This window comes from Rhododendron vialii, chromosome 12a, assembly GCF_030253575.1.
Source record: "Rhododendron vialii isolate Sample 1 chromosome 12a, ASM3025357v1".
Taxonomy (NCBI): Eukaryota; Viridiplantae; Streptophyta; class Magnoliopsida; order Ericales; family Ericaceae; genus Rhododendron; species Rhododendron vialii.
This window is the reverse complement of record NC_080568.1, coordinates 22401610-22428140: the sequence shown is the minus strand read 5'-3', so window position 1 is coordinate 22428140 and position 26531 is coordinate 22401610. Positions and strand designations below refer to the sequence as shown.

Below are 26531 nucleotides of genomic sequence, written 5' to 3'. Positions count from 1 at the left end.
GACTTGACCTGATAGATGCCACTCGAGTTGAAGTGCATGTCACACCTACTACTGGGAGAGGAATTGCAAGAATGGCTTCCAACGAAAAGGCAAATTTAGATTTCAGCTTGTTAGATTTTGAATCTAACGAAAAGGCGATCTAGTTGGATATACCAACATACCTTCTTCTTCTTTTTTGTGCGTGTCATTCTTGGATTTATGTGTCACATGTCGGCTCCGTTTGTTTGGACGTAAAATGTTTTCCGGTAAAATGTTTTACCTATTTTCCGGTGTTTGATTGTGTAAAAAATGAAGAAAACATTTTACATGTAAAACATTTTCCATCAATTGGATGAAAATGACTTACTCTTAAATCTTCCGTAAGTTATTTTCCGAAATGAGCCCGTTGCCTTCTACTACAATTTTCACTGCTCAATTTCCTCGATCATCAGTTCTAACCCAAGTTCAATTCCAATAATCTCAGATCTCTTCACTGTTTAAGTTCCCCCCCCCCCCCCCCCCCCCCCCCCCCCCCCCCCCCCCAATTTTGTTGATTTTTGAAAATATTTTTTAGCGCCAACCAAACACCGAAAAATAAAAGTTCGAAATTTATTTTTTGGAAAAATATTTTACATGGAAAATATTTTATATTGTAATACATCGAAACAAACGGAGCCGTAATGCACAAAAGAGCAATATCTTTGCTATAGATACGATATACCAACATATCTATAGCACTTCAATTTTTCTAACATACGGAAACACAACATTTATTTGGTCAAATCCATTTACAAACTTCCATACCGAATGGAGGTGCTGCAATAATGAAGTACTCAGACAAAGCTGTATTTCAAGATGAAACAAATATCTAAGCAACATAAACTTATCACTCAATAGAAACCTACTGTATAATAAGATTTAGTACATGGATAAAATTCCAAACCGTTTGACATCACACAATTTCACCATGATCGATCTCCAAAGAATTAAACAATAGCAAGAAAGCCAAAATTAATTTTTCACACCTCTGACTAAACACAATCTCTTCTACAATATGACCCTAACATTATATTGCCCCCATTCAAGGATTCTTCATCTTGATCCTTAACTTCCGGTCACCTGCGCCGTTCTAGGATGCACAGGCCTTTTGCTAGAATCACACTGTTCGACTTCCACCCAGTTGGCCAGTTGATAACCTTCAATATAAGCGACTGAGGAACTTTTTGCGCATCTCCCTCTACTCTCCCCTTCGTTTTCTTCAGACCCGTCTCCAAAGCTTTCTCAAGAAATTCCATGAACCAGTTTCCCGCTTCGGTCTCAATCTGCCTCCCCAACTTGATCTTATTCCCAAGGCTGCAGCAAGTAGCTGGTTTCTTGTTTTCGGAAGAGGGAGGAGTGGGCACCACCTTGAGACATGATGATCTCACGTGCTTTCCTAAGATTGTCTTCTGATCACTTCGTTCAGGAAACACTGCGCACTACGCCAAATTAAGCTTTTTGCGGTATTTTATAAATGCCGGTAAAGATAAAATTAATGCCGGTAATAGTATTCCCGGCATTTGTTGACGAAAATAAAAAATGCCGTGTAGGTAAGTGTCGGTAATATATAAACGGCATTTGTACAAATGTCGGAAATAAAACCGGCGTTTGTTACTAGTTTTACCGGCATTTGTCAAATGCCGGGAAAAGAATTGCCGAATATACATTTATTAACGGCATTTGATGCAAATGCCGGAAAAGGTAATATTACCGGTATTTTATTAGTGCCGTATTTTTTTATAACTTTTACCGGCATTTTTCAAAATGCCATTTTTATATCTTGGTATTTTCTTTTCATTGCTTTTTCTGGCATTTGAAAAACGCCGCTAAAAGTTTTTTTTTTTTTTGCCGATTTTCATTTTTAATACATAATTTTTTCATTAACAAATTATCCTAACCTAGTACCATTTTTGATAACACATTTCCTGTATACAAAATTATAACTGTCCAAAACAATTTGAAGTTCCACTGCCAAAACCAAAATGCAAATTCCGTATATAAGCAAATTGGACATCATAAAAGACAATCTCAAAGCAACAAAAAATAACAATGCTAGGCATAGAATGCCAATGTGAAAATCAAACCCAAAGCGTCAAAATATTAGTTTCAATTGCAAGTGTATCTCCAAAAACAGAAGATCATACTAACCAAAGCAACACAAAGACCCAAAATATGCTTTTGGTTGCGAACTCCAAAACAAAAAGAACAAAAACAGTTTTCATTATCTAGAAGATTTCCTGTCATTCCTATTCACTACAAGAAAAATCACATTGGGTGACGAATGAAAATCGTCACAAATTGCTTGTTTTTCGTCACAAATAATATAGGTGTCAAAAAAAAATTTGTCGACTAAAGGTTGTCGAGGATTCCTACCTAGTGACGAAATCTATTTTTCGTCACCTATAGTGTCTTTTGATGACAAAATACTTCGTCATCAAAAAGTGAATAATTGGTGACGAAATTTTTTTCGTCGTTTATTGTGCTTTTTGATGACGAAATTTTTTGTCATAAATTATTCCTTTTGGCGACGAAAAAATTCGTCACTGATGAGTCTCATCGGTGACGAAAATTTTCGTTGCAAAAGACGTTTTCATATGGGAAAAAAATCATTCTTTCTTGCTCCTGCTAGGTTTCGAACCTGAGTCTCTTGAGTTTTTCGCGCAAGCTCTAACCAACTGCACTGCACACACTTTTCAGTAAATATTTGAAATATCTAATATATAACATATATGTTTAACATTAAAATATATTTTGAATGCAATTTTGAACCTTTAAACATTAAAATTAGTAATTTTGATAAACATGAAAGTTGTAGGCAATTGAGTTATTGTTCAAACACAATTTGAATTATCTCAATCGGAGTTTTTAGTAAAGAGTTATGTCCAAAATACATTTAGTGACAAAGCACAATTAATAAATTTCGTCACGAAAGGTACCCATTTGATGACGAAATATATTTTTCGTCCCTGAAAGCGTTAAAATGGTGACGAAATTATTTTTCGTCACCAAAGTTAAGCATTTGGTGACAAAAAAAATATTTCGTTACTAAATTGGTTTCATTTAGCGACGAAATATATTTTTTGTCACCAAATGATTATCTTTGGAGACAAAAAATAATTTCGTCACCTTTTTTAAGCTTTTGGTGACGAAAAATGTATTTCGTCGCCAAATGGGTACTTTTGGTGACGAAAATATTTTTTTCGTCGCTAAACATGTATAATTGGTGACAAAATTATTTCGTCACGGAAGTTGTCAAAACGGTGACGAATTTATTTTTTCGTCGCCAAATATTGTAACGACCCGGATTTTTAACCCAATTTTTTTTTCTAAATATAATATTATTAGAATTATTTTTCTTAATGCAATTTTTTTTTAAATATAATTATGCATACAATATATACATGCATTCTTTTTTTAAATTTTCCTACACATACATGAGTACATGCACACTCCTTCTCCTCCCTCACCTCAAACTCTTTCCGTCTCTCCGTCTCCTACTCAGTCTCTATTTCCTCCCTAACCCTAAAACCAAGCCAAATTCGTCCATTCCAAATCCCATGAACCCAACCCCATTAAATTCACTCTTATTCTCTTCCACCGAAATTCTCCTATAAATACCACACCCCATTGACCCACGAAATTTACACCACAATATTCCCCACGCTCCACCAGTCCAAAAGAGAGAGAAAAATAAGAGAAAACCAAGTTTCAATCCATGGAGTTCTAGAGAGAGAAAGAAAGAGAGAAAAGTGGGTTTCGTAGCCCCGACCAACCGAGACCCGAATTGATCATTCCAATCACTTTCCTCAACCCCAAGCATCATTCAATTCGAGTCCTCAACCCCAAGCATCATTCAATTCGAGCCCAAGGTCCCCCGATCGCCAAAACCGAAGTTGTCTTCTCCAAAAATTCAAGATTCGTTTTTTTTAAATCAATTCGATCCGATTAAAGGTATTATAATCCTATCCAACCTCTTCTCTAAGTATATTAAGTGTTATTAAGTGTTTATATGCTTAACCCTATGTCCCGAACAAAAAAATATATAGTTCAATGAGCGTTTTCTGCCGTATTCACCAAATTGATATTATTTTTGAGTCCGACACTTTATTTGTAATTATTTGCGAAGAAGATGACCTTTCTGATATTTATTTTACATTCCGTCTGATATTATTATTATGAAAAACTACTGACTTGATATTACTTTCTTACAATATAATACCAACTTAGTATAAAACGTATTAATTATATCAGTTTAATTTATCTGATAGATTAAGTTGGTTTTAAACGTTTCGAAACAACTTTGCGACCTTCCGAACATCGTTTATGACGCCCGAACTATTTTTCCTCGACTTTTCACAACTCAAGGATCATAACTTGTTAAGATCATATTTTTTTATTTAATTATCTATTTATTTAATTATTTATTAGTTTCTATCAAAGTTTACAAACGAAAAATCTTTGCGACCTTCTAAACAACGTTTTAACACCCAAACTAATTTTTCCTAGACTCCTTGCATCTCAAAGATAATATCTTGTTAAATTAATATTTTTTTTTATTTAATTTACTATTTATTGTTATTTCTATAACGTTTTCAATCAAAAATTCTTTACGACCTTATAAACCTTATTATAAATGCCCAAATAATTTTATTTAGACTCTCTACATTCTGAAGATAAAATTTTGTTAACCGCAATATATTTTAAACTGTAAATTATTTATTATCTATTTACTTCACTTTTGGTTACTTTATTTAACGTCTTTATTTAAATAAATCCTGTGACCCTCCGAATCCAACTTTTGACACTCCACTGGTTGCGTAGGATCTTTAGGACTCTTATTTAGGTCATGATAAATACTCCAATATTTTTATCTAATTAATGTATTTTATTGGTTTTTAATTAATCTATTATCTTAGAATTAATTAATAAAAGCCCAGAAAAATTTTCTTTTAATTTATTTTAAAAACTCTTACTTTATTATTGACATTGTGACTATACAAGATTAAGGGCAACGGCCCGTTCATAATAAGTTGCGTGATTACATTGTTTATTAATTGTTTTAATTATTATTGATTTGTTGTATATTGCATCGATACTTGATTTGAATGCTAGATTGGACCCTAGAGACATGGGATGGTGTTGCGAAATAGAACTCATCTAGACGATGCTAGATAATGGATAAATTGGAAAGTTTTATTTTTAGATTGCCTGCAGGCGGGATTTTGAGATGTGATGAGTTGGATGTGATGGTTTGAAACTGGCAAAGTAAGCCCAGTGTTGATTGATGAATGATGATTGGCAAAGTAAGCCCAATGATGAATGATGTATTGATACTGGCAAAGTAAGCCCAGTGATGATTGTGAAGTGGTATATAAGATAAGCGAACCCTAGTTATGATTCGGGCATGATAAGCTTTCTTTTGTTGTAATGAGAGGGATACACGCTAGGTACATAACTGAAGTGCAATCCGCGACAACAAAAGAAAGTGAGCTCATGGGACAGGGCATAGCTAGCGGTTGGGGAGGAAAGATCTCGCGGAGAGATCTTAGATTTCACATTAGGTTATGGATAGTAATGAACTGGCTTATGTGGAGAATATTTGTTTGACTTCTTCGACTCAATATTATCTTGTTACCTGCTAACTGTAAAATAAGGGGGGTAGTTGGGTTGGATTATTCTTCTGGGTGATTTATCACTCACGGATACGTTTGTATCCTGGCAAATCGTTTGCTTCGGCGATCAATTTGCCAGTGGGCGCAGGATTCAATGAAGAGGATTCAAAGATGTTGCAGTTCAACACGGAAAGAATATCAGGAACGAAGATCGAGTATGTTTCGGATTTGTATCAAGCCTAGAGTCAGCTCTGAAATTAATGTATTTTGAATCAGCAAATTTATCTTGTGACTGTAATAGTTAAACTTTATTTTGAAAAATTATATTTATTTAGCAAATTTTTTTAAAATTTTATTTTATATTGCTTCCGAAAAGTCGGGGCGTTACAAATATACTCATTTAGTGACAAAATTAAATTTCGTCGCCACTTTTTCATCACCAATTTTCATTTTTCTTGTAGTGTATTGCATGCCTTTAGATTGTCCTTTGTTTTCCCCAAAATATTGAGTAGTGTCCCAAGTATGTTTTCCAATACATTCTTCTCGGTATGCATCAGGTCAATATTGTGGCGAATCAAAATATCCACCCAATACTCTAAGTCAAAAAATATACTTCTCTTTTTCCAATTATGTTCTACTCCTTGCTCCATAGTGTTGGCACTTATTCCATCATCAGCATGTACTCGTCTCTTTTTAGGTGCAGTTCTCCCCCTTTCTTCACCCTTCCCAAAATTATTCTGAATGAATTGAACTTGTTTAAAAATATCAGCACCTGACAAATGAAGTGGCCTTGTTCTAGTTTCAATAGTTCCATCAAAAGATATGGCATCTTTCCGAAAGTTATGTCCTTGATCCAAGAAACGTCTATGGCCCATATAGCAATACTTCCTAAAGTTCTTCAACCATAGAGACTGAGTTTCCACATTGCAAGAAGGACAAGCTAGTGCTCCTTTTGTGCTCCAACCAGATAGCATCGCTAATGCTGGAAAATCATTTATAGTTCCCATCAATATTGTCGCTCGCATATGAAACATTTGTTGGGTTGATGCATCAAAAGTAAGCACACCTTCAGTCCACAATTCTTTTAACTCCTCAATCAAAGGCTGCAAGTAGACATCAATATCATTTCCAAGACCATGAGGACCATCAATGAGCAAAGCCAAAATGAAAAACGGTTGTTTCATGCACAACCATGGAGGCAAGTTATACGGCATCAACACGACTGGCCACGTGCTGAATAATGCTCATTGTTCTAAACGGGTTAAAACCATCGGCTGTTAATCCCAATCTCACATTTCGAATGTCTTTCGCAAATTCAGGGTGTTTTTCGTTGAATGTTTTCCAAGCAGGTGTATCAGCAGGGTGCCTCCATTTACCATCATTGGTCCGTCCCTCTGCATGCCATCTCATATGTTTTGATGTTTCCTTTGACATGAAAAGCTTTTGAAGCGCTGGCTTTAAAGGAAAATGTCTTACTTGTTTTGCAGGAATTTGTGTTAGTTTGGCCATTCCATCATCTGAAAAGACAGTAGATTCTTTATACCGTGATGTTCCACATTTTTCGCAGTTGCGCAGCCCCTTTTTATCTTTCCAAAACAACATACAATCCTTGGGACACGCATCAATTTTTTCGTAACTAAAGCCTAAGGCCTCATTAAACTTCTTTGCTTCAGCAAACGACTTGGGTAAGGTTTCACGAACTGAAATGCTTTTCTCTATAGCTCAACTAGCATATCATATGAGGTATCAGTCCAACCACCAAGCACTTTTATATGCAACAAATGAGTTGTAAAAGAGAGAGCTGTGAATGTCTTACAATTGGGGTACAACTCACGTTGTGCATCTTCAAGCAGCTTAAAAAATTTCTTAGTCTCCTTATCGGGCCCTAACCCCATACATTCAAGTCCTTCACTATCTCTGATCCCACCATCTTGCCTTGGAACTCCAAATGCATCATGCACCATACCAATCTTATCATCTTGAAAATAAGAGCTTTGATTTGCATCCGATTCATTTCTACTAGATGAAGCTAAAGACTCTCCGTCAAGTGTCCATCTTGTATACTTTGTATTGAATCCATTTATAATTAAATGTTCTTTCACGCCACTTCTTGTCCCAAATATAAGGTTCACACATTTCTTGCAAGGACAATATATCTTTGAATCTGGATGCTTTTTATCATAAGCAAATTCTATGAACTTTTCTACCCCTTGTATATAGGTAGGGTCTAGCCTATTCCTTATCTCAATCCAACTCTTATCCATAGGAGTTAACTTAAAGAAACCTGAAATTAATATCGTGTCATAGTATTGGTTATAAATCACAATAAGAATGAAACATGGATGAGAGAGATAAGAATACATTTTGTTGCTACACAGAAAACGTATAAGTCTTATAAAAATTGCATAGTAATCTCACATCTAACCCCCTATCCCTATATGGGAGAATAATAACAGTAGTTAATTGAATAGTATAGTGTCACCTTTCCTATAGTGTCATGCATAGTGTAAACTTTCTTGTAGTATATCAAACATTGGAGTGCTTTATTAAGTTTGCTCTGTGTTGTTGCTACATATCTAACTATTCCAGTTCACAAAATTCTATTTCATGAAGGGCAGAACTCAGAAGATATTATTCACTTGCTCTGAAATTCTTAGGCTAATAATCTACTTAAGATCAATAATGAAGAAAACAATCTGAAATTCATCAATCAAATATGCCTAGACCATAAAATGCAAAGAAGCCATATCAATGATCAAAGATATTCACAGATATTATATGCCAATTTGGTTGACTTGGAATCCATGGTTTTCTTTTTTGCTAGTGTGCTTACAGTCAGATAAATAAAACAAAGACTCCAAAGTCAATTTAAGATTAACCAGAAAAAGAATGCAACTTCCACTGTTGAAATCCAGCAACTTACACATTCACGAAACCAACAAAAGTGGGCAGACACTTAGGCAGTTCTTCACAGAGAAAAATGTTCCAGTTGCAAAATTATATTAAGACAAGGTCAAGTGATCAATGACCGCAAAAAATGACCCGAGTTCTTTTTTGGATAACAATGACCTAAATTCTTGTAACCAACCAAACTAGAAAACTTCCATAATTCGAGGGAACGTGAAAAAGAAGTCTGATTGAGATCAGGACACAAATTAATTACACAATTCCTTTATTGTCAATACATATACCAAACTTAGTTGAATATACCTGCTGTTCGGGAATTAGTTCCTTCAGCTGAGAATGAAGATCCTACACAAGATAGGAAAAAATTAGATGAAAAAGGCCAGCAAACAAAAGTAAGAGAATTAGAGAGAACCTTAGTTAGAAGAAAATGTTACTAACACCAATTCCTTTTAAGTATCGACAATGCACAATTGCTAGAAATGCGACATGCATCATTATTATTATTTTCTTGTCATTTTTTCCACTAGGCTTCCCACTTCCCTAGTTTCCTACATCTCTGAAAGACGAAAGGACGATGTACATATTCTGGCCAGAAGGCGAGTGAATTCAAGATCCATAAACTGGAAAAATGCACAGAATTAAAAAAACGAAAAAGAAAAAAAGTAGGAATGGGGTTCTAGAGAGAGACGGTCCTCCTTCTCTCTAGGATTTCCCTAATCTAGTTCCATGGCAGATGGAGCTATATCCTTCGCGGATGGATTATTTGGGGATCGAAAGGCACATATTCTCAGTCTCTTCAATGACCTAGCGGTGGAAATGCAATGCGCAGCTATGTGCGCGGAAGGTCGCGAGGCAATATTCAAGCGTCTTAGCGATGCTGGAAAATCAACCAAGGAATCAACTCCAAGTGACACCACCAACGGTTCCATTCACATGGCTGATGGGCTGGGTTTCAAAGCTATTGATTCCAACACTTTACGTAGGAAGCAAAGGATAGTCACTGCTTCTACCACCAAATCAGTCCTAAATCTTCTAATTTAGGAACCCATTCACTGAAAGCTCAATCACAGTTGCTTGGGAATCAGTTGTGGTTAGTGTTGAATACCAAGTGCTACCTCCAATTTGTAAGTTTTGTAACATATTTGGGCATACTTCCCACCAGTACTCCAAGTCTCCAGTGGCTAAGTTTGTAACACATTTGGTTACAGAAACATGATAGTAGGTTGGAAAAGGAAAAAACAAGGCAATTCTTGATCCTAGTCATGAGAAGGATGAGCCAATTCCGCTCACTGTTGGGGGCTAGACTAGTTCAGACATGTCCGGGCTTGTTTGAGCGACTCATCACAAAATCTGTCCTAGTCAATCCTCCTAGACTAGACTGCTTTCCTGCACATCTTCAGTACATCAACCATTATCTTTTGAAAACATTAGTGACACCAAGACCTTACTTTATGACATAGTGTTAGGTTCAATGGCATAGGATAGATCATACTGTTGCCTATAAGGGCCACACAATACTGGAACACTCCTTCAAATGGACGACAATAGTGCATACGGTATGACAGGACAGAGCTCCCACGAGATTGGGCATGTCACCTTTTGATGCCGTAGGAATCTTATTCTAGTCCCCACAAAAATGCCTAACCTAAGTTTCTTAGCATAATCTTTTATTTAGCGCCTGTTAGAACCCACGTTCAGCTTTATTTAGGCCATAAGATGTGAGTAGTCCTTAATGCCACTATCGTGACTTACATAATGCCTCACCTAACCGACTCAATTGTGCTATTAAGAAAGAGGAGAACGGGGAAAAAAAAGAATGTTTAGCAATAGAAAGGCACAAAATGAAAAGTGAATAATACGAGAAAATTGAACCTTGTATAGCCCAGCTGGAGTATAGTTCTTAATAGGTTATCTTTGTTAGTTGCTAATTGACTGCTAATTACTCATAAATAGGAGGCAACCTATGCATTCAGCACCAAATATCTGAAGACAAAAGGGTATCAAATACAGCTGCATATTTTTTCCAGGAGGCCAAGCTACCTTGCATGGTTGGTAACTCATTACAACAACCAGCACATAAACAATCTTAAGTTATAACGAACAATGACAAGGCCCATTCCATCAATCAACCAATTTTAATCTAACTAAATCACAATACAAAACTCATCTGCAAGGAAATTGGGTATGTAATTCTGGCATTGCAGTTTGAATCAGCTAAAACTTGTGTAGCAAATGCATACTTACATTCTTTGTTCCATCTTCCTCCCAGTTAAGACAAACAACAGCAACAATATGGGACTTTATGCTTCTCAACAACTTTCCATTCTGTAGCACACAAGGGACATAAAAGTACACATAAGCAACCTTGAAAATCTGTGTGTCTTAGTACAGCTACTATATTTAGCAGTACGTTGAATATAAACAAAGAGAATCATAACGCAGAACGAAAGTGAACTGGGAGTTTATCTTCGAGGGGCACAATTAAATAAGGAGACTAAAATCATTTGAACTTCTTCATGTCAGACTTTGGAAACACCTTGTTAACAAGAATAAATAGTAACTAATAAAAGAGAGGTTGCTTTTATGGCCATTTCCCGTTAATCTTGAGAGTCACTAGCATCTTTTATTGTCCTAATATTCCGCAGTTGTTTATTATAAAAACTAGAAAGACTGAGCAAGGATCAATAAGCATCACTTGAATATTTTCTATCTCTAGAATTTGGTTGATTAGGATGGAAAGTTTTACTACTGTTTAATTTTATTACGGTTCGTTTGGACATTAATGGAAGGAGTTCAGTATAAGATTTGACACTCCATTTTCAATGTTTCATACTCAATTCTTTTCTTTCAACAGTTAAAGAGAGTATGGGAGACTAATAGCATAGTTTGATAAAGGTTTTCTAAACTATTTGTCTTCTTGTACATTGTCCTCATTGCCATGTTGCAGGGTTAGGACCCTCTTTTGACTGGATGAGTTTCTAACTAAGTTATTGGAAAGAGATCAGAATGAACTTAAACTGTAAGGGGCCTAAAGGCAGCAACAAGAGATAATAGTTGGGACATCTGTGATGCATGTGAGATCGTGGAGAAAGTTGGGACATCTGTGATGCATGTGAGATCGTGGAGAAAGGCTAACAGAGTTTTTATGGTTTTAAGAGAAGGATAATGGATTGGTTCGACGAAATCGGAGCATCTGCTGTTCACCAAAGAGCCAAGAGGTCTTTGAGAGATGTGGCTTGCTTAAATCAGGCCCTTCTGGCCAAAGTAGCCTTGCGAATTCTCAAAAATCTGGGTTCATTGCTTTCTTCTATTTTCTAGGGAAATATTGTTGGAGACCACAGTTTCTTGATGCAACTGCACCTTCTAACGCATCTAGAGTAGCATTATGTTGGGAAAGGAGCTGCTGAAAAAATGTTTGATATGTTGGATTGGGGATGTAACTAAGATTAGTGTTTCTAAGGATAAATGGATTCCCAATGTGGATAACCCATGTGGTGGAAGAGGAGTGCAGAGATTTTGAGGAATGAGAACTTTTGCTTTAATTTGTGGGGTAAAGGTTGGGGTTTAGGTCTTCGTCCGAAGTTTCAGCTATTCATTTGGAAGGTGATACATCACATTTCGGTGGTTAAGGATGCTATGTTGAGAAGGAAGATTGATATCAATTCGAGTTGTCCACTATGTACAGAGATGCCAGAGACAATTGAACATGTGTTTGGGCTTGTGCAGTTTTGTGCAACGACTTAGAACCCAATTGTAGCTAACTTAAATATTGAAATGGCTCTGATGGATTTTGTTAAAATGTCAAGACATGATTTTAAGGGTGCTCACAATGTTGATAGAGCAGCTTTGTTGTCTTATGTAAATTTTTGGTTTAATGGGATGAGCTTATTTTTTACAAGAAAATAATAATAATCTTTACTTTTGTCATATTGGGAATCAATGCCATATCCTTGTTATTGTGCTACCTGACTTGTTGCCACTAGACAATGTAGTCGCAAGACTTCAATGAAGTACTGCCCCCATATTACCCCTACCTGGTACCTTCCACGTGCAACGCACGTGCTACTCTCCTAGTATATAGTAAAAGTGTCATGAAGTATGTTAAATATTTTGGCTTTATCTCCAACTTAACCACTACCCATAAGGCGAAGGTCAATAAGACCCTTTTTTTTTTATCCATCCCTTACATGCAAGGTTCATTTGTACAGTGGCTCAAGCTTATGGCCACTGTGTTCACTCTCTTAACATGCATTTTAACAACAGTTTATACGCGTCTTTGAAAGACCCACATCTATCTATACACAAAATCGAGATGGTCTCCACCAATTTCAGCCAAAAATATAAATAAATAAAGTTTTTTGTACCATCAACTACATCATCTATACACAAAATCAAAACCAACAGTTTAGCAAATCCTGCAGTCTAATGGCAGTTATACAACACAAGCAGTACATCAATTTTGGAACTATGAGCATGCAATTCTGAAACCCTAAACAGAGAGACGGGATTCAAGGTTCAAAGGTGAACAAATGAACAAATTTTGTAAACTCAAAACTCTAAATAGAGAGAGGGGATGCGAAGTTCAAACCCAGAACACAGATCAAACCCTGAACGCAGATTTGTTCGATCAAGAAGAAATAGTGTACCTGTGATGGTGAGATATGATGCAAAGACCAGTGAAGATGGGGATTTTTGTTTGCAGAGAGATCTACAACTACAGATTTCATTATTGAACTCTGAGCTATCTCGTACAACCACCGTCAAATGGCTATCGCACAGAAGGAAGCTATGGCCGACGCTGCTCTTGTAATTCGACAAGACAGGCAGAAGCATCCTCAACGAGGCCCACTGGAATGGAACGACGATCACCAGGTTTTTGGGGTTTCAATTTGGGGATTTTCGGGGGACTTCTGTTTTTGGGGATTTTCGTTTGCAGTGGTACTCTGGGGAGTGGGGAGTGAATCAACTAATGATGGGACGAGAGATGGAAGGAAAAAAGAAGAGGGAAAAAGGAAAAAAGTAGGAGGGAAAAGTACTTCACAGTACACTACTAGACGACGTCGTGTTTTAGGAGGGGATAATAAATTGCGCGGGTTTGTGGTAATATTGGCGCCCATAACGAAACTAAAAATGGCATTTTCTGAAATAATGCCGTTTTTGAGTACTTTTTACCGGCATTTTATTACTAATGCCATTTAAAGATTAATTTTTCCAGCATTAATAATAATGCCGGGAATAACAAGTATTAACAGCATTTTAACACATGCCGGTAAGAAAATTGCCGTTAATGCCACATTTTCTTGTAGTGGTGATTGATTTGTAGAGTACATTTCTTCTTTTGGATGATGCTTTCGGGTCCAAGGAGTTGTGAGGGAGTTCATTTAAGATGGAGGAGTCTTCTTCAGGTTGTTTTGTGTTCGGGGTTTGGGCCATTTCAATTGCTGTTGCTGCTTGAATGGACACCATTTCAGCTACTGCTTGCACAATTTGGGTATGGAAATCCAGGAACTGATCGAAACAGGCTGCCGGTGCATCTGATTTCGCAGTTTTGCTTAAGTTTGAAAACATCCTAAAAGGAGTCAATCATGTTAATTTATGAACGAAGCATTTAGATAAGTACTAAAAAGATTAACAAATCAAATTTTTGAAAAAAAATTGGTGGAAGGAGAGGTATTGTACTTGAGGGACTGGACTAGATTTTCGGTGGCTGAAGCATCTCTTAGTGCTTGAAGGGCAACCTTTTGTGCTGTTTCTCTCTGCTGCATTGCTTCCTATAATGCCACAGAATTTAAATTTATTGAGACAAAAATGATCATAATCAAACATAAATTTCAAAAAAGAACATAAGATTGATGGGTTGAAAGCATTGTTGTTTGTTCAGTGGAAGTTAACAACATACAGTTCAACAAGACGGAATGAAAAGAGGTAGACAGTGACTGGGGAATTTTTCAAGGGCCAAAACTAAAATCTTGAAGTTAAAACTGAAATTCGAGTTGTACGTAAAGGTGCTATATGTCAGACATCTAATGGGACCATCAAAATCATTCTAAAACCATCAGCAATGATATTGTTTTTATTGGGAGTGTGTTAGAACTATGGCTCATATGTTATTGGGGGGGGTGCGGGGGGTGTTGTACGGTAGGGTTCGTACAGGGGTATTTTTGGTATACAGACCAAATACCAGATTAGGGTTAGAATAGAGTCAATATAAATACTCTATGTTGTAAACCCTAATTCATACTGTGATAATAAAGAACAGCAGCCGCTCTCGCTCCCGTGGACGTACCCAGTTTTGGAAAATCACGTATATCTCTGTGTTGATTCTTTACTGTTTATACTCGTAAATCGTGTGTGCGTGTGTGTGTGTGTCGATCCTAACAAGTGGTATCAGAGCTACAGGCTGTTTTAGATCACACAGAAGAACGATGTCATCGAGTTCGTCTGTTTCGAAGTTCGATGTGATGAAGTTCGATGGAACTTCGAATTTCGGATTGTGGCAACAGCAGGTAAAGGATCTGTTGGTGCAGCAGGGCTTGTACAAGGGATTGAAGGCGAAGCCAGAAGCCATGTCTAACGACGATTGGGAAGAACTCCAGATGAAGGCGGTGAGTACGATTCATCTGTGTCTTGCAGACGAAGTAATGTATCACATGTTGGGTGATGAATCGCCGGCTGGGGTTTGGACTAAACTGGAGGGCAGGTATATGTCAAAATCGTTGACGAACAAACTATTTCTAAAGCAGAAACTGTTTGGGTTGAAGATGGCCGAGGGTGCTGATCTGATTCAGCATATCAACACGTTCAATCAGGTTGTGAGTGACCTGCAACGGATTGACGTAAAGTTTGAGGAGGAAGACCAAGCGCTGATGTTACTGTGTTCACTACCGATTTCTCTCGAAACCCTAGTTACAACCTTACTTTGGGGGAAAGAAACCCTAGAACTGGAGGAAGTCACTACAGCCCTTCTAGCGTATAATCAACGCAAGCAACAAACAGAATTGCTGCAGGGTGAAGGTCTGGTGGTTAAGGGGTACGGGGATCGTGGCAGGAAGAATGAGAGGGGTGAATCAGTTTCGGGGCGTGGGAGGTCTCAGTCAAAGAACAGGTCCGAGGGCACGTTTGAGTTCAAGTGTTACAGGTGTCATGAACCGGGGCACATGAAGAAAGACTGTCCGCAGAAGAGTAAGGGAACTGACTGGAATAAGAAGGGAAAGGAAGGGGAGAGGAAAGATGGATCAACTTCTGCAAACGTTGTGGAGCAGGAGTCAGATGATGGTGATATGCTTTCAGTCTCAGCAAGTTCAGATCACATGGCAGATTCGTGGATTATGGATTCAGCATGTTCTTTTCACATATCTCCTATCAAGGAATGGTTCAACACATACAGGTCAGTGGATTGTGGTAATGTTCTTATGGGTAACGATGCATCGTGTAAAGTCATAGGAATAGGCACAATTAAAATCAGAATGTATGATGGTGTTGTGAGGACTTTGGGGGATGTTAGACATGTTCCAAAATTGAGAAAGAATTTAATTTCGTTGGGAACCTTAGACTCCAATGGCTGTGGGTATAAAACAGAGAGTGGAGTCATGAAGGTAACGAAGGGTGCTATGGTGATGATGAAGGCTTGTAAAGTTCCTGGTAATATTTACAAGTTGGTAGGGAGTACAGTTGTAGGTGGAGCTGCTGCCACTACAACAGACGATACTGATGATACTATGCTTTGGCATATGCGGTTGGGACATATGGGAGAGCGTGGGATGTTAGAGCTACATAAGAGGAATCTGCTGAAAGGGGTTAAATCGTGTAAATTGGATTTCTGCAAGTTTTGTGTTCTGGGAAAACAGTGTAAGGTGCAGTTTAGGAATGCAACTCACAGAACGTAGGGAATTCTTGACTACGTTCATTCAGATGTTTGGGGGCCAGTGAGGGTAGCTTCGAAAGGAGGATCTCTGTATTTCTTGACCTTTATTGATGATTTTTCAAGGAAAGTTTGAGTGTACTTCATGAAGCACAAGTCTGAAGTCTTTGCTAAGTTCAGAGTGTGGAAAGCTGAAGTGGAAAACGAGATAGGGAAAAAGATTAAGTGCCTCAGGACAGACAATGGGAAAGAATTCAAGAATGGGCATTTTCTGAAGTTTTGTGAGGAACATGGGATTCGCGACACTTTACAGTTCGAAAGACACCACAGGAGAATGGGGTGGCAGAAAGAATGAACAGAACCATTGTAGAAAGGGCACAGTGTTTAAGATTGAATGCGGGACTTCCGAAGGTTTTTTGGGCAGAAGCAGTGAGTATGGCATGCTTTGTTATAAACAGGTCACCGAGTGCTGCTTTGGATGGGAAGGTAGCTGAGGAGATGTGGACAGAGAAAGAGGTTGACTACTCAGGGTTGAGAATTTTTGGGTGTCCCGCCTATGTTCATGTTCCCAGTGATGAGAGGGCAAAGCTTGATGCGAAGTCTAGACAGTATATCTTTCTTGGTTATGAGAAAGGGGTCAAAGGGTACAAGCTTTGGGATTCAGAGACACAGAAGGTGGTGATCAGTAGGGATGTGGTATTTGATGAGGACTCTATGATCAAGGCACATCAAAGGGTTCAAAATTCTGAGTCAGAGGAAGTGAACAGCAAACAACAGGGCGTACAGATTGAGCTGGAGAGTTTTGATATAGGTGATACTCAGCTAGATGAACAGCTTGATCAACAGCAGCAGCAGGAGCAGCATCAAAGCTTGGCCGCTGGGAGAACCAAGCGCACTATCAAGCCACCAGTGAGGTATGGGTTTGATGACTTGGTTTCTTATGCATTGACTACTACTAGTGGGGATCCATCTACTTTTCAGGATGCTATTACGAGTTCTGAAAGGGACCAATGGATGGAAGCCATGGTAGAGGAAATTGAGTCTTTGCATAAGAATAAGACTTGGGAGTTGAAAGAACTGCCCAAGGAAAAGAAGCCAGTGGGTTGTAAGTGGGTATACAAGCAGAAAGATGCAGCAACAAAAAATAAGAGAGAAAAGTTCAAGGCTCGGTTAGTGGCAAAGGGGTATTCACAGAGGAAGGAGATTGATTTTGATGAGGTCTTTTCTCCAGTGGTGAGGCATACGTCGATCAGGATTATCTTGGCATTGGTGGCTAGCTATGATTTGGAGTTAGAGCAGATGGATGTGAAAACGGCATTCCTCCATGGTGATTTGGAGGAAGTCATATACATGGAACAGCCTGAGGGGTTCAAGCAGCCAGAGACTGAGCATCTTGTTTGTAAGTTGAAGAAGTCCCTTTATGGACTGAAACAGTCTCCAAGACAATGGTACAAGAGGTTTGACTCTTTCATGATACGGATTGGGTACACACGCTGTGAGTATGATTGTTGCGTTTATGTTAAGAGTCTTGATGATGGTTCCTATATTTTCTTGCTTCTTTATGTGGATGATATGCTGATTGCTGCGAAGAGTATGGTTGAGGTAAATAGGTTGAAGTCTTTATTGGGTAAAGAGTTTGACATGAAGGATTTAGGAGCGGCTAGGAAGATACTTGGGATGGAAATTCGCAGAGATAGGTCAGCTGGTAAGTTGTGGTTATCTCAAAAGAATTATGTGGTGAAAGTGTTGGAGAGGTTTAGTATGAATAATGCCAAACTGGTCAGCACTCCATTGGCAAGTCATTTCAAATTATCTTCAGCTCAATGTCCGGTGTCAGATGAAGAAATTGAGGATATGTCAAGGGTGCCTTATGCAAGTGCAGTGGATTGCTTAATGTATGCAATGGTTTGTACGAGGCTTGATTTGGCACTTGCAGTTAGCACCGTCAGTAAGTACATGGCCAAACCAGGCAGAGAGCATTGGAAGGCAGTCAAGTGGATGTTCAGATACTTGAAAGGTACTTCAGATTGCGGGATTATGTTTGGTAGGCAACGAGGTCAGATTTCAGTTGTTGGGTATGTGGATGCAGATTATGCTGGGGGTTTGGATGACAGAAGGTCTACAACTGGTTATGTGTTTACACTTGTGGGTGGGCGTATTTGTTGGAGATCCATGGTACAACCTCTGGTGGCTTTATCAACTACTGAGTCTGAGTATATGGCAGTGACTGAGGCAGCTAAGGAAGCATTGTGGTTGAAAGGGTTTGTTAAGGAGCTTGGCATAGATCAAGGTGGAGTTCAGTTGCATTGTGACAGTCAGAGTGCCATTTATTTGGCAAAGCATCAGGTGTATCATGCTCGAACCAAGCATATCGACGTGAGGTTTCACAAGGTGAGAGAGTTGATTGATGCAGGAGATTTGATACTGAAAAAGGTGCACACTTCTGAGAATGCAGCTGATATGTTGACAAAGACGGTTACTGCAGACAAGTTCAAGCATTGCTTGGACTTGGTTAATGTCTCCCGGTGCTAGGAAAATGGAGGCATCCCCCCAACTTATTGGATAGTGATGGTTATCTTCTGAAGGGGCGAGAGTGAATTCGCCAAGGTGGAGATTGTTAGAACTATGGCTCATATGTTATTGGGGGGGGTGCAGGGGGCGTTGTACGGTAGGGTTCGTACAGGGGTATTTTTGGGATATAGGCCAAATATCAGATTAGGGTTAGAATAGAGTCAATATAAATACTCTATATTGTAAACCCAAATTCATACTGTGATAATAAAGAATAGCAGCCGCTCTCGCTCCCGTGGACGTACCCGGTTTTGGGGAACCACGTATATCTCTGTGTTGATTCTTTACTGTTTATACTCATAAATCGTGTGTGTGTGTGTGTGTCGATCCTGACAGAGTGTTTGCCAAGTTTACGTCTAACCATTGCGAGTTATGGATAAGGTGTTTTGGAGTGCGTAATGCATTAAGAGGTGTAGTGCACCTTGGTAGGCTTCGTCGACATCTCATCACCATATTCTTGACAGCTCTTTTTGGTAAAAGCCCTTGTCTGAACAAGTGACCATAGGATCCAAACAGTTTAATTTTTTCCGTGAATGTCCTCTTCTTAGTGAAATCTAAAAAATACACGGTTCAAATCATTATGATGAGATTTCGATAGAGCCCTCCGAGATATAGCACAACCCCTTATTGTATGACAACACAACAAGGGTCTTTCCCCTATATTCAACACTCCCAAAATACCATGTGACATTTTCACGTGATTCTCTTGACAAATCAGGTAACGATAAATCTTGTGGGTGAGACATAAAAACACACCATGGGCTAGAATACTACGTAAGCGGAGCTGCATAATACCACAGAGAATTTCGGAAGTACCCAATAAGTAGTCCCTATTCACACTCCTTAACAATTGCTATCATAGAAAGAGAAGGCATATAAACAGAATCCAATTCACCTTTCCCAACATGCTTAGCTTTCCAGGCAAATTCATTGCCAGTCTTTTGTTGTCGCTATCGGACTGAGACTCCGGTTGCGAAACCACCACCACCCTTGAGTTTGCTGAATTCTGTGCATCCCCAGCCCCCATTTTCAGAGAAGCTGCCGCTCTCGCATTGCGCAAGCTCGGCGGTGGAGTCACTTTTCTTCTCCTGAAATAGAACAAACGAAAGAGAAAAGGCTCTTCAAAACTTCTATCAAGAAAGAAATTTTCAAAAATGGAATGGCAAAGAGGCAAAATGCACCTACAGCTGTGTTGTAGGGACTCCTAGGGATCCTCGGCTCTCTATTGCGAACACTCTTGCTCCTCGGAAACTTCGACACAGACGGAGTCACACAGCTTTTCCTAACCAAAGCAAGACTGGTCGAATCCCCCTTCGAATCCACCATTTTAGACAAAAGCCCTCCTCCAAATGAAGACCTAATAACAGACCCACCACCACTTGAGCTTCCGTCTTTCACAGCCCTGCCACTTATCATCGGCGAACCTGGAAAAATACCGCCGAATCTCCCCGAATTAGTTCTCTCTTTTATCGGTATACTGCACTGATCAAAGTCCAAAGGAACAGGCTTTAAGCTCGAAGGTGAGGAATTAGAAACAAGAACAGAAACAGAGGAAACAGAGTCCCCTGTTCCAACCTGCCCTGTTCCCCATGACCCTCTTCTTGGAGCGGAGTTATATGAAATGGGTTTCTGCTCACTTCTCTCTCCTCTCTCTCTCAAACCCATCAACGGCTCCGGCGTGCCCACCAGCGGGTGGCGGCCGGGAAGCGGCTTGGCGCCCTTAACCACCGGAACAGGCGACCCGGGTTCCAACTTGTCCACGCAGATGTACTGACCCAGCTGCATTTTGTTGCTCAAAACAAGGTCATCTTGTTCAAAGGGCAGACTGACGTAGATTGAGTGGGAAGAATCCGAAACCTTGACGTAAAACCTGTGTTTCGGCCACAGATTCTTCTCGTCAAGATCCGCGGGGATGATGTCGGTGACCTGTAATAGCGAGCTGCGGTGTTCGGTTGTGGGTTTAACCCCAGAATCATTCCATTCAGTCGCTTCAGTAGAACCCCAGGCCGTTCGGAAATTTAACTCGAAAACGTGATTGGGTACCAAGAAATCTGAATTGGTTAGGAAAATTTACCAAGAAGGAATCAAGAGAATTCAGATTCTTAAGACTCGGGTTCTATGGGAATTTCGTAATTGGAAAAAATTTATTTTTATAGTTAACCACAATAAAATTGTACACAATTAACTACATTACAGACTACAAAAGTATATAACACATATTTTCAATGAAATTATATAAAAATGAGCACAAAATCTCAGACAAATTTTTTAAAGTATATTTTATATGAATATCGACAAGTTTTAAAATGATCGAGATAGTTTTATTAATAATATTATTTTAAAATGTTGCTCTTAGATGGTTAAAAATAAATACAATTAAGAAAAAATCGTTCCAAATAGACAAACAATTCAAAAACCAACAAGTATAAACTATGTATATTTTCGAGATATATGCAATGTATAGTAAGACACTTTCATAATTATGCTAAATATACAAAAATATAACAAAATTATTTAATTTTGAGTGGGGCAGTCCTAGCTACTCGGTCTCAGACCCGTGACCGTGACCTTTAATTCTCAAACTACCACTCTTTCCGCTAGGCAACACAACATTTCATTGATACTTTTGCCAAGTTATATATATATATATATATATATATATATATATATATATATATATATATATATATATATATATATATATATAGTCCGATCAAGTCCACACCTCTTCCGGTCCGCACCGTCCGGTTTAATAAAAAATTGCTCAAATCAAGCCATTCCCGGTGTTTTTTTTGCCGATTTCTCTTAGGTACCCTTAAAATCACATTCTGAACACATTGAGCGGCTTGGATCATCGAAATTCGATCGGAAAATAGGAGGTGCGAACCGTAAGAGGTGTGGACTTGATCGGGACTATATATATATTAATAGTATAAATATTTTGAAAATAAAAAATTAATTAGTCTTAGATTGGTGACGAAAGACCAAGTTCGTTGCCCAAAGTTACTATTTCGATGACGAAATTTGAGTTTCGCCACCAAAAGGTACCCCATTTGCGATGAAATAAAATTTTCGTCTCTAAATGTGTTATCTTTTGGTGAGGAAAGAAGATTTCGTCACTGAATGGTACTTTTGGGTGACGAAATTGTGAGTTTCATTGCCAAATAGTATGTTTGGGCGACAAGATTCTTTTCTCGTCGCTAAAAAGGTTCAATTTGGTGTTGAAAAAGATACCATTTGGTGATGAAATTTGGATTTCATCACAACGTTTTGTCACAAAATGCCATTTTTGTTGTAGTAGTTATTTGGGGGTTATTAATAAAAGGCAATAAAAGGCATAAAGAACATCTTTTTTCCAATCTGCTTTATTGTAGTTTTGGGGGATTTCAACATTATTATTATATTGCAAAGGAAATATTTGACACCAGCATTGTTTGACTTTAAAATTAAAGTTTGAAGTGATGCCAAATTCATGTAGAATTAACAACTTATGATAGCTCTCTTAGAGCCAAACGGAGTTCATTTTAAAAAAACACGGATTTGTCATCGTTTTACGTGATTGGACTACCACGTTGAATTCGGAACTAAGACTTTTTTTTGGCTATATTTTATAGTCATCAGAGATTAGTGGGAAGTTAGTCAATAGAGGGGTTCAGATGCTATCCATAATCCTGAAATCCCAAACTCCGCCCCTCGTGGAGCTCGAACTCTAGCCTCCACGGAGGGAGGGGGGTCAAGGACCTTCCACTAGTGCTAGCTGGTAGTTCAATATGAAACTAAGATTAGAGATGCCGTTATTCACCTTATTCACAGGGAAGGGAAAGGGACAATCTACATTTAAAACTAAGATTAGAGTGTGATATTTGTCCAAGATAGAGTCGGAGATTCATTAAAGGATGACTTGTTCTTATTCCTCAATTTGCTCCATTGAAATCTAAGAGTGATTTGGTGTTCATTCACTAATCAAGAGAAGTCCTTTGGTGGATTTCTAAAGGCAAGAAATTCATTCAGAGGGCTTTGAGGTGCGGATTTCTAAAGCAAGAGAAGTCTTCAATTTGTTGGTTTCAAGGCAACGGCGATCAAGCTGGGGTGTGGTGAACGTGAATTCAATAAATAGATATCTTAAATCAATTTTGAGGAGTCACAAGTGTATAGTATATAATTCTTGTAACTATACATTGACAAAAGTTCTTGATTCACCCATTTTAGGGACATTTTACGTATATTTCTATGTTCATCTCAAGATTTTTTTTTCTTAAGAAGTACTCCCTCCATCCCATTCTCTTGGTCTTGGTTACTATTTGGGACCTCTAAAAAAACTGGCTATATCTTTTAATTTATAATATTTTTTATATCAACTATGAATCTTATTTGATAGATTTCAAATAATTTTAGTAAACAAAGTTTTCGAAACTGTAAAAAATATTATAAATTGTGAGATATAGACAATTATTTGAGTGGGACAAAGAGTGAAACAAGACCAAGAATATGGGATGGAGGGAGTATTTTTAACTGTGGGTTGATTATCAAGTAACGGTGTAGGTCTCTAACGGCCCGTTTGGATGAAGGATTTGTTTTGGGTGGATATAGAATGCGGGTGGATTTGAAAGTGAATATGTGATAGGTGCGTAAATATACCTATTTGCGCTCCCTAACTTAGGCTTGTTATATCCGTTTAGTATGTTACTTGGGGTTTGATACTTGTTATTTATGTTTCAGAACTCATGTAGTCGATGAATAATATTTGGAGCTAAAGTGCCAACTTGAATTTCATTTTGTGTCAAGCAAAGCCGGTGCCGATGAAATTAATCAAGAGATAGATAAAATAAAACGAGAAGCATTGGATCAAATTCCTGCTAGCCTTTGCACGTGGGTGTGGCTGGAAATTATCATGGGCCAATGATGTTGGGCTGATTTTAGAGAATTGGAATATGGCTTGTGGAAACAAAGGAAACGTGGAGGCCGAGAGGTAATCTGATTAAGATTATCAATGGGCCAATACTAGTACTTCTTGTCTAAAATGGTTTTACACGGCAAGGAAGGGAGGTGAGGGCTTTTGCTGATGGAGCCCCACGCACGCAAAACAGAGAAAATAAAGGGCTGTTGCTGCCGTGGAAAAGGTTGGAGGAGGCGATCCAGGATTTGGTTCGACACTAACCATACGACGGACGGGGGCTGCCATTCTTTGGTTCGAATATTGTTTAGTTTCTTTTGAGTTTTTCTTTTCACCAAGTTATTTAGAGTCTTGTTTAATTACTCGCATTCCGGTAATTTATTTTAATTTATGTTCTTTATAAAAGTTGTTCGTTTGTTTTTGTTTGACTTGGATCTCTTGTTTATTTTCCGTATCGAGTAATAGAAGCATGATTCAAATTAGGTTTTCTTCTTTTTCATGCATAATGATTAGTGAGTAGTCGTATAGGTAGGGTCGCGAGATGATTAGCACACCGTGATCAGTTCGGGCACTACTCCTATTTTCAAACAATGAAAAAACAATTTTAGATTGGAAAAATACTTCCCGTAGACGAATCCGAGCAATGTCGGAGCCCATGTGAACTGGAGAATGGGGGTCCAAAACTCATTCTCCGTTGCGCATGAGTAAATGGCGACCATAAGGTCTCGTATCTTACGGGGTATCTTTTTCAATAAAAAATTGAACGTTTTTAAGAACACCGAATGGAACACGTTAATCCGGATTGGTTACGAGTGCTAAGAACCCTACGACCATACCTTTCTTTTAATTATTTGAAAAGTACAATCAATTTCTAGATTTTAGTTAATCTTAATCAATCGACTAGGGGTGGCTACCTAAGAGCCCAGTTCAAATTGTAACAACCTGAGTTTTTATTCAGCACACATCACCGTATTTGTGGATTCGACTACGGTTTTACCGGATATTGTGCTACACCGGTCTCTGCCCTACGCTTGGGGCAACTCATTGTTTTAGGTATAGGAAATCATCAAGGATTTTTGGCGCCGTTGCCGGGGACGGTAATGTGTGTTAAGAATTTGGGTAGTTACTTTTATATTATTATTTTTCTTTTTAATTCTTTGTTTTGAGTCATAATAAGTAGAGCTAGGCAATCTTCCATCATAGAAAATCAACCACCTCTAACTTCTTCTTTTTTAATTGTTGAAAAGAAAAAAAATGGCCAATTTTACAAGGTGGTATGGAGGTTATGCAAGACAATTTGATGGTCCAGTGTCACTTCCTATATTTTATGGTTTGGCCTCAGAAATTCCTTTTTCGCATGTTGCTAACCTTGAGAAAGGTTTTGCTAGCGATGAAGTAGCTCTTTTACATGTATTCTCAGCATCTTTGTGTGATAGTGCTCAAGATTGGTTTAATTTTTTAAGTCCAAAATTGACATGGAATGAAATTGTAATACAATTTTTCAAAACTTTCAATCCCTCATATGAGACTCATATGCTTTTACAAGAACTATCAGATTTCTATCAACAAGATGATGAGTCTTTGTCACAATGTTGGGAGCGATTTAAAAATTTTGTATTCTCTTGATCGAGTTTTAATTGCGTACTTGGCAGTCTTCTAGTTACTTTTTGCCATGGTTTAAATTCAAAGACATACCAGGTGGATTTTAGGTCCACTGACGAATTCCTGGATAAAAACGCTGAAGAGACTTGGGATTACCTAGATGAATTAACCCAAAAGCTCCAATTTTATAAGTTGACTGAAAGTTCTGAGGATACCAATCCTGATGGGAGGGAAAAAGAGGAAATAGAGCCGCCTTATTATGATCAATTAGCTGATTCTCTCTCTTGCAATCAAGTTGAAAATTTTCAAGTGATTAATTCTTGTGTATTGGGAGATGAAACAACAAAGCCGCTTGTAACTAACGAAATAGTTGGTTCATCTGAAGTGCAGCAGTCTTCTCGAGATCATTCTAGTACACTTGAGATGGATTTTCATGACGCGACTCCTGAGGAGTCATTGCCAATAATTGTGCAAAGTCCACTTGTTCTTGATGATCAAATATCCCCAGCCATAAATGTTGATGTCATCACTCCTATTGAGCATCTACCATTGCAAAAGATTGTTAAGTTAGAACAAATTGATTTTCTTGGTGTTGATAATTTTAATGTGGTTTACTATACATTTTTCTTAAAACTCATCAACAACTTGAAAGTTAATTTGGTTGGGAATATGCAATTGGTAGAATTTAAATTTCAAACGCTGCTAAGGCAATTAAGATATTCTAAGTATTTGGTTTTGTGGCATGGTCGCGTATAATTTTTAACGGAGTGCTTGAAATGGGGTGAGATGTTGATTTTGATTGCTCTTCGTAGTGTGATGAATGGTTGGATTTCACGTGATGGGAGTGAATGTCATTAACTTTTTGTATATATTTTTTCTTTTCTTTTCTCTTTCTTAGTTTAGCTGCTTTTATTTTATTCATTATTTTTTTTTTGTGAGGACTAACATTACAGGATGATTCGTTCAAGTTGGGGGGTCTTCTTCCCGCAATTTTATTTCTTGCATAATTTTCCATTGCGAGGTGATACCTTTCCCTTCTTTTTCTTTTATTTCCTATTTTAGTTCT

At 38.1% G+C, this 26531-nt stretch overlaps 2 protein-coding genes across 2 annotated transcripts; both read right to left on the bottom strand.

Annotated features, from left to right (window-relative positions):
- Positions 1 to 1094: 1094 nt before the first annotated feature.
- Positions 1095 to 7894, bottom strand: LOC131309573 (uncharacterized). Its single transcript, XM_058336189.1, has 5 exons — positions 7465 to 7894; positions 7235 to 7345; positions 6840 to 7147; positions 6104 to 6733; positions 1095 to 1457 (listed from the first exon to the last, which is right to left on the bottom strand). The coding sequence occupies exons 1-5, from the start codon at positions 7892 to 7894 to the stop codon at positions 1095 to 1097; spliced, it is 1842 nt and encodes a 613-aa protein (XP_058192172.1).
- A 5960-nt stretch (positions 7895 to 13854) lies between these two features.
- Positions 13855 to 24908, bottom strand: LOC131309572 (uncharacterized). Its single transcript, XM_058336187.1, has 5 exons — positions 24861 to 24908; positions 22711 to 22771; positions 19865 to 21020; positions 14217 to 14308; positions 13855 to 14106 (listed from the first exon to the last, which is right to left on the bottom strand). Exons 1-3 carry the CDS (start codon positions 24906 to 24908, stop codon positions 20044 to 20046), a joined length of 1086 nt encoding a protein of 361 aa, XP_058192170.1. The 3' UTR covers positions 13855 to 14106; positions 14217 to 14308; positions 19865 to 20043.
- Positions 24909 to 26531: the final 1623 nt, after the last annotated feature.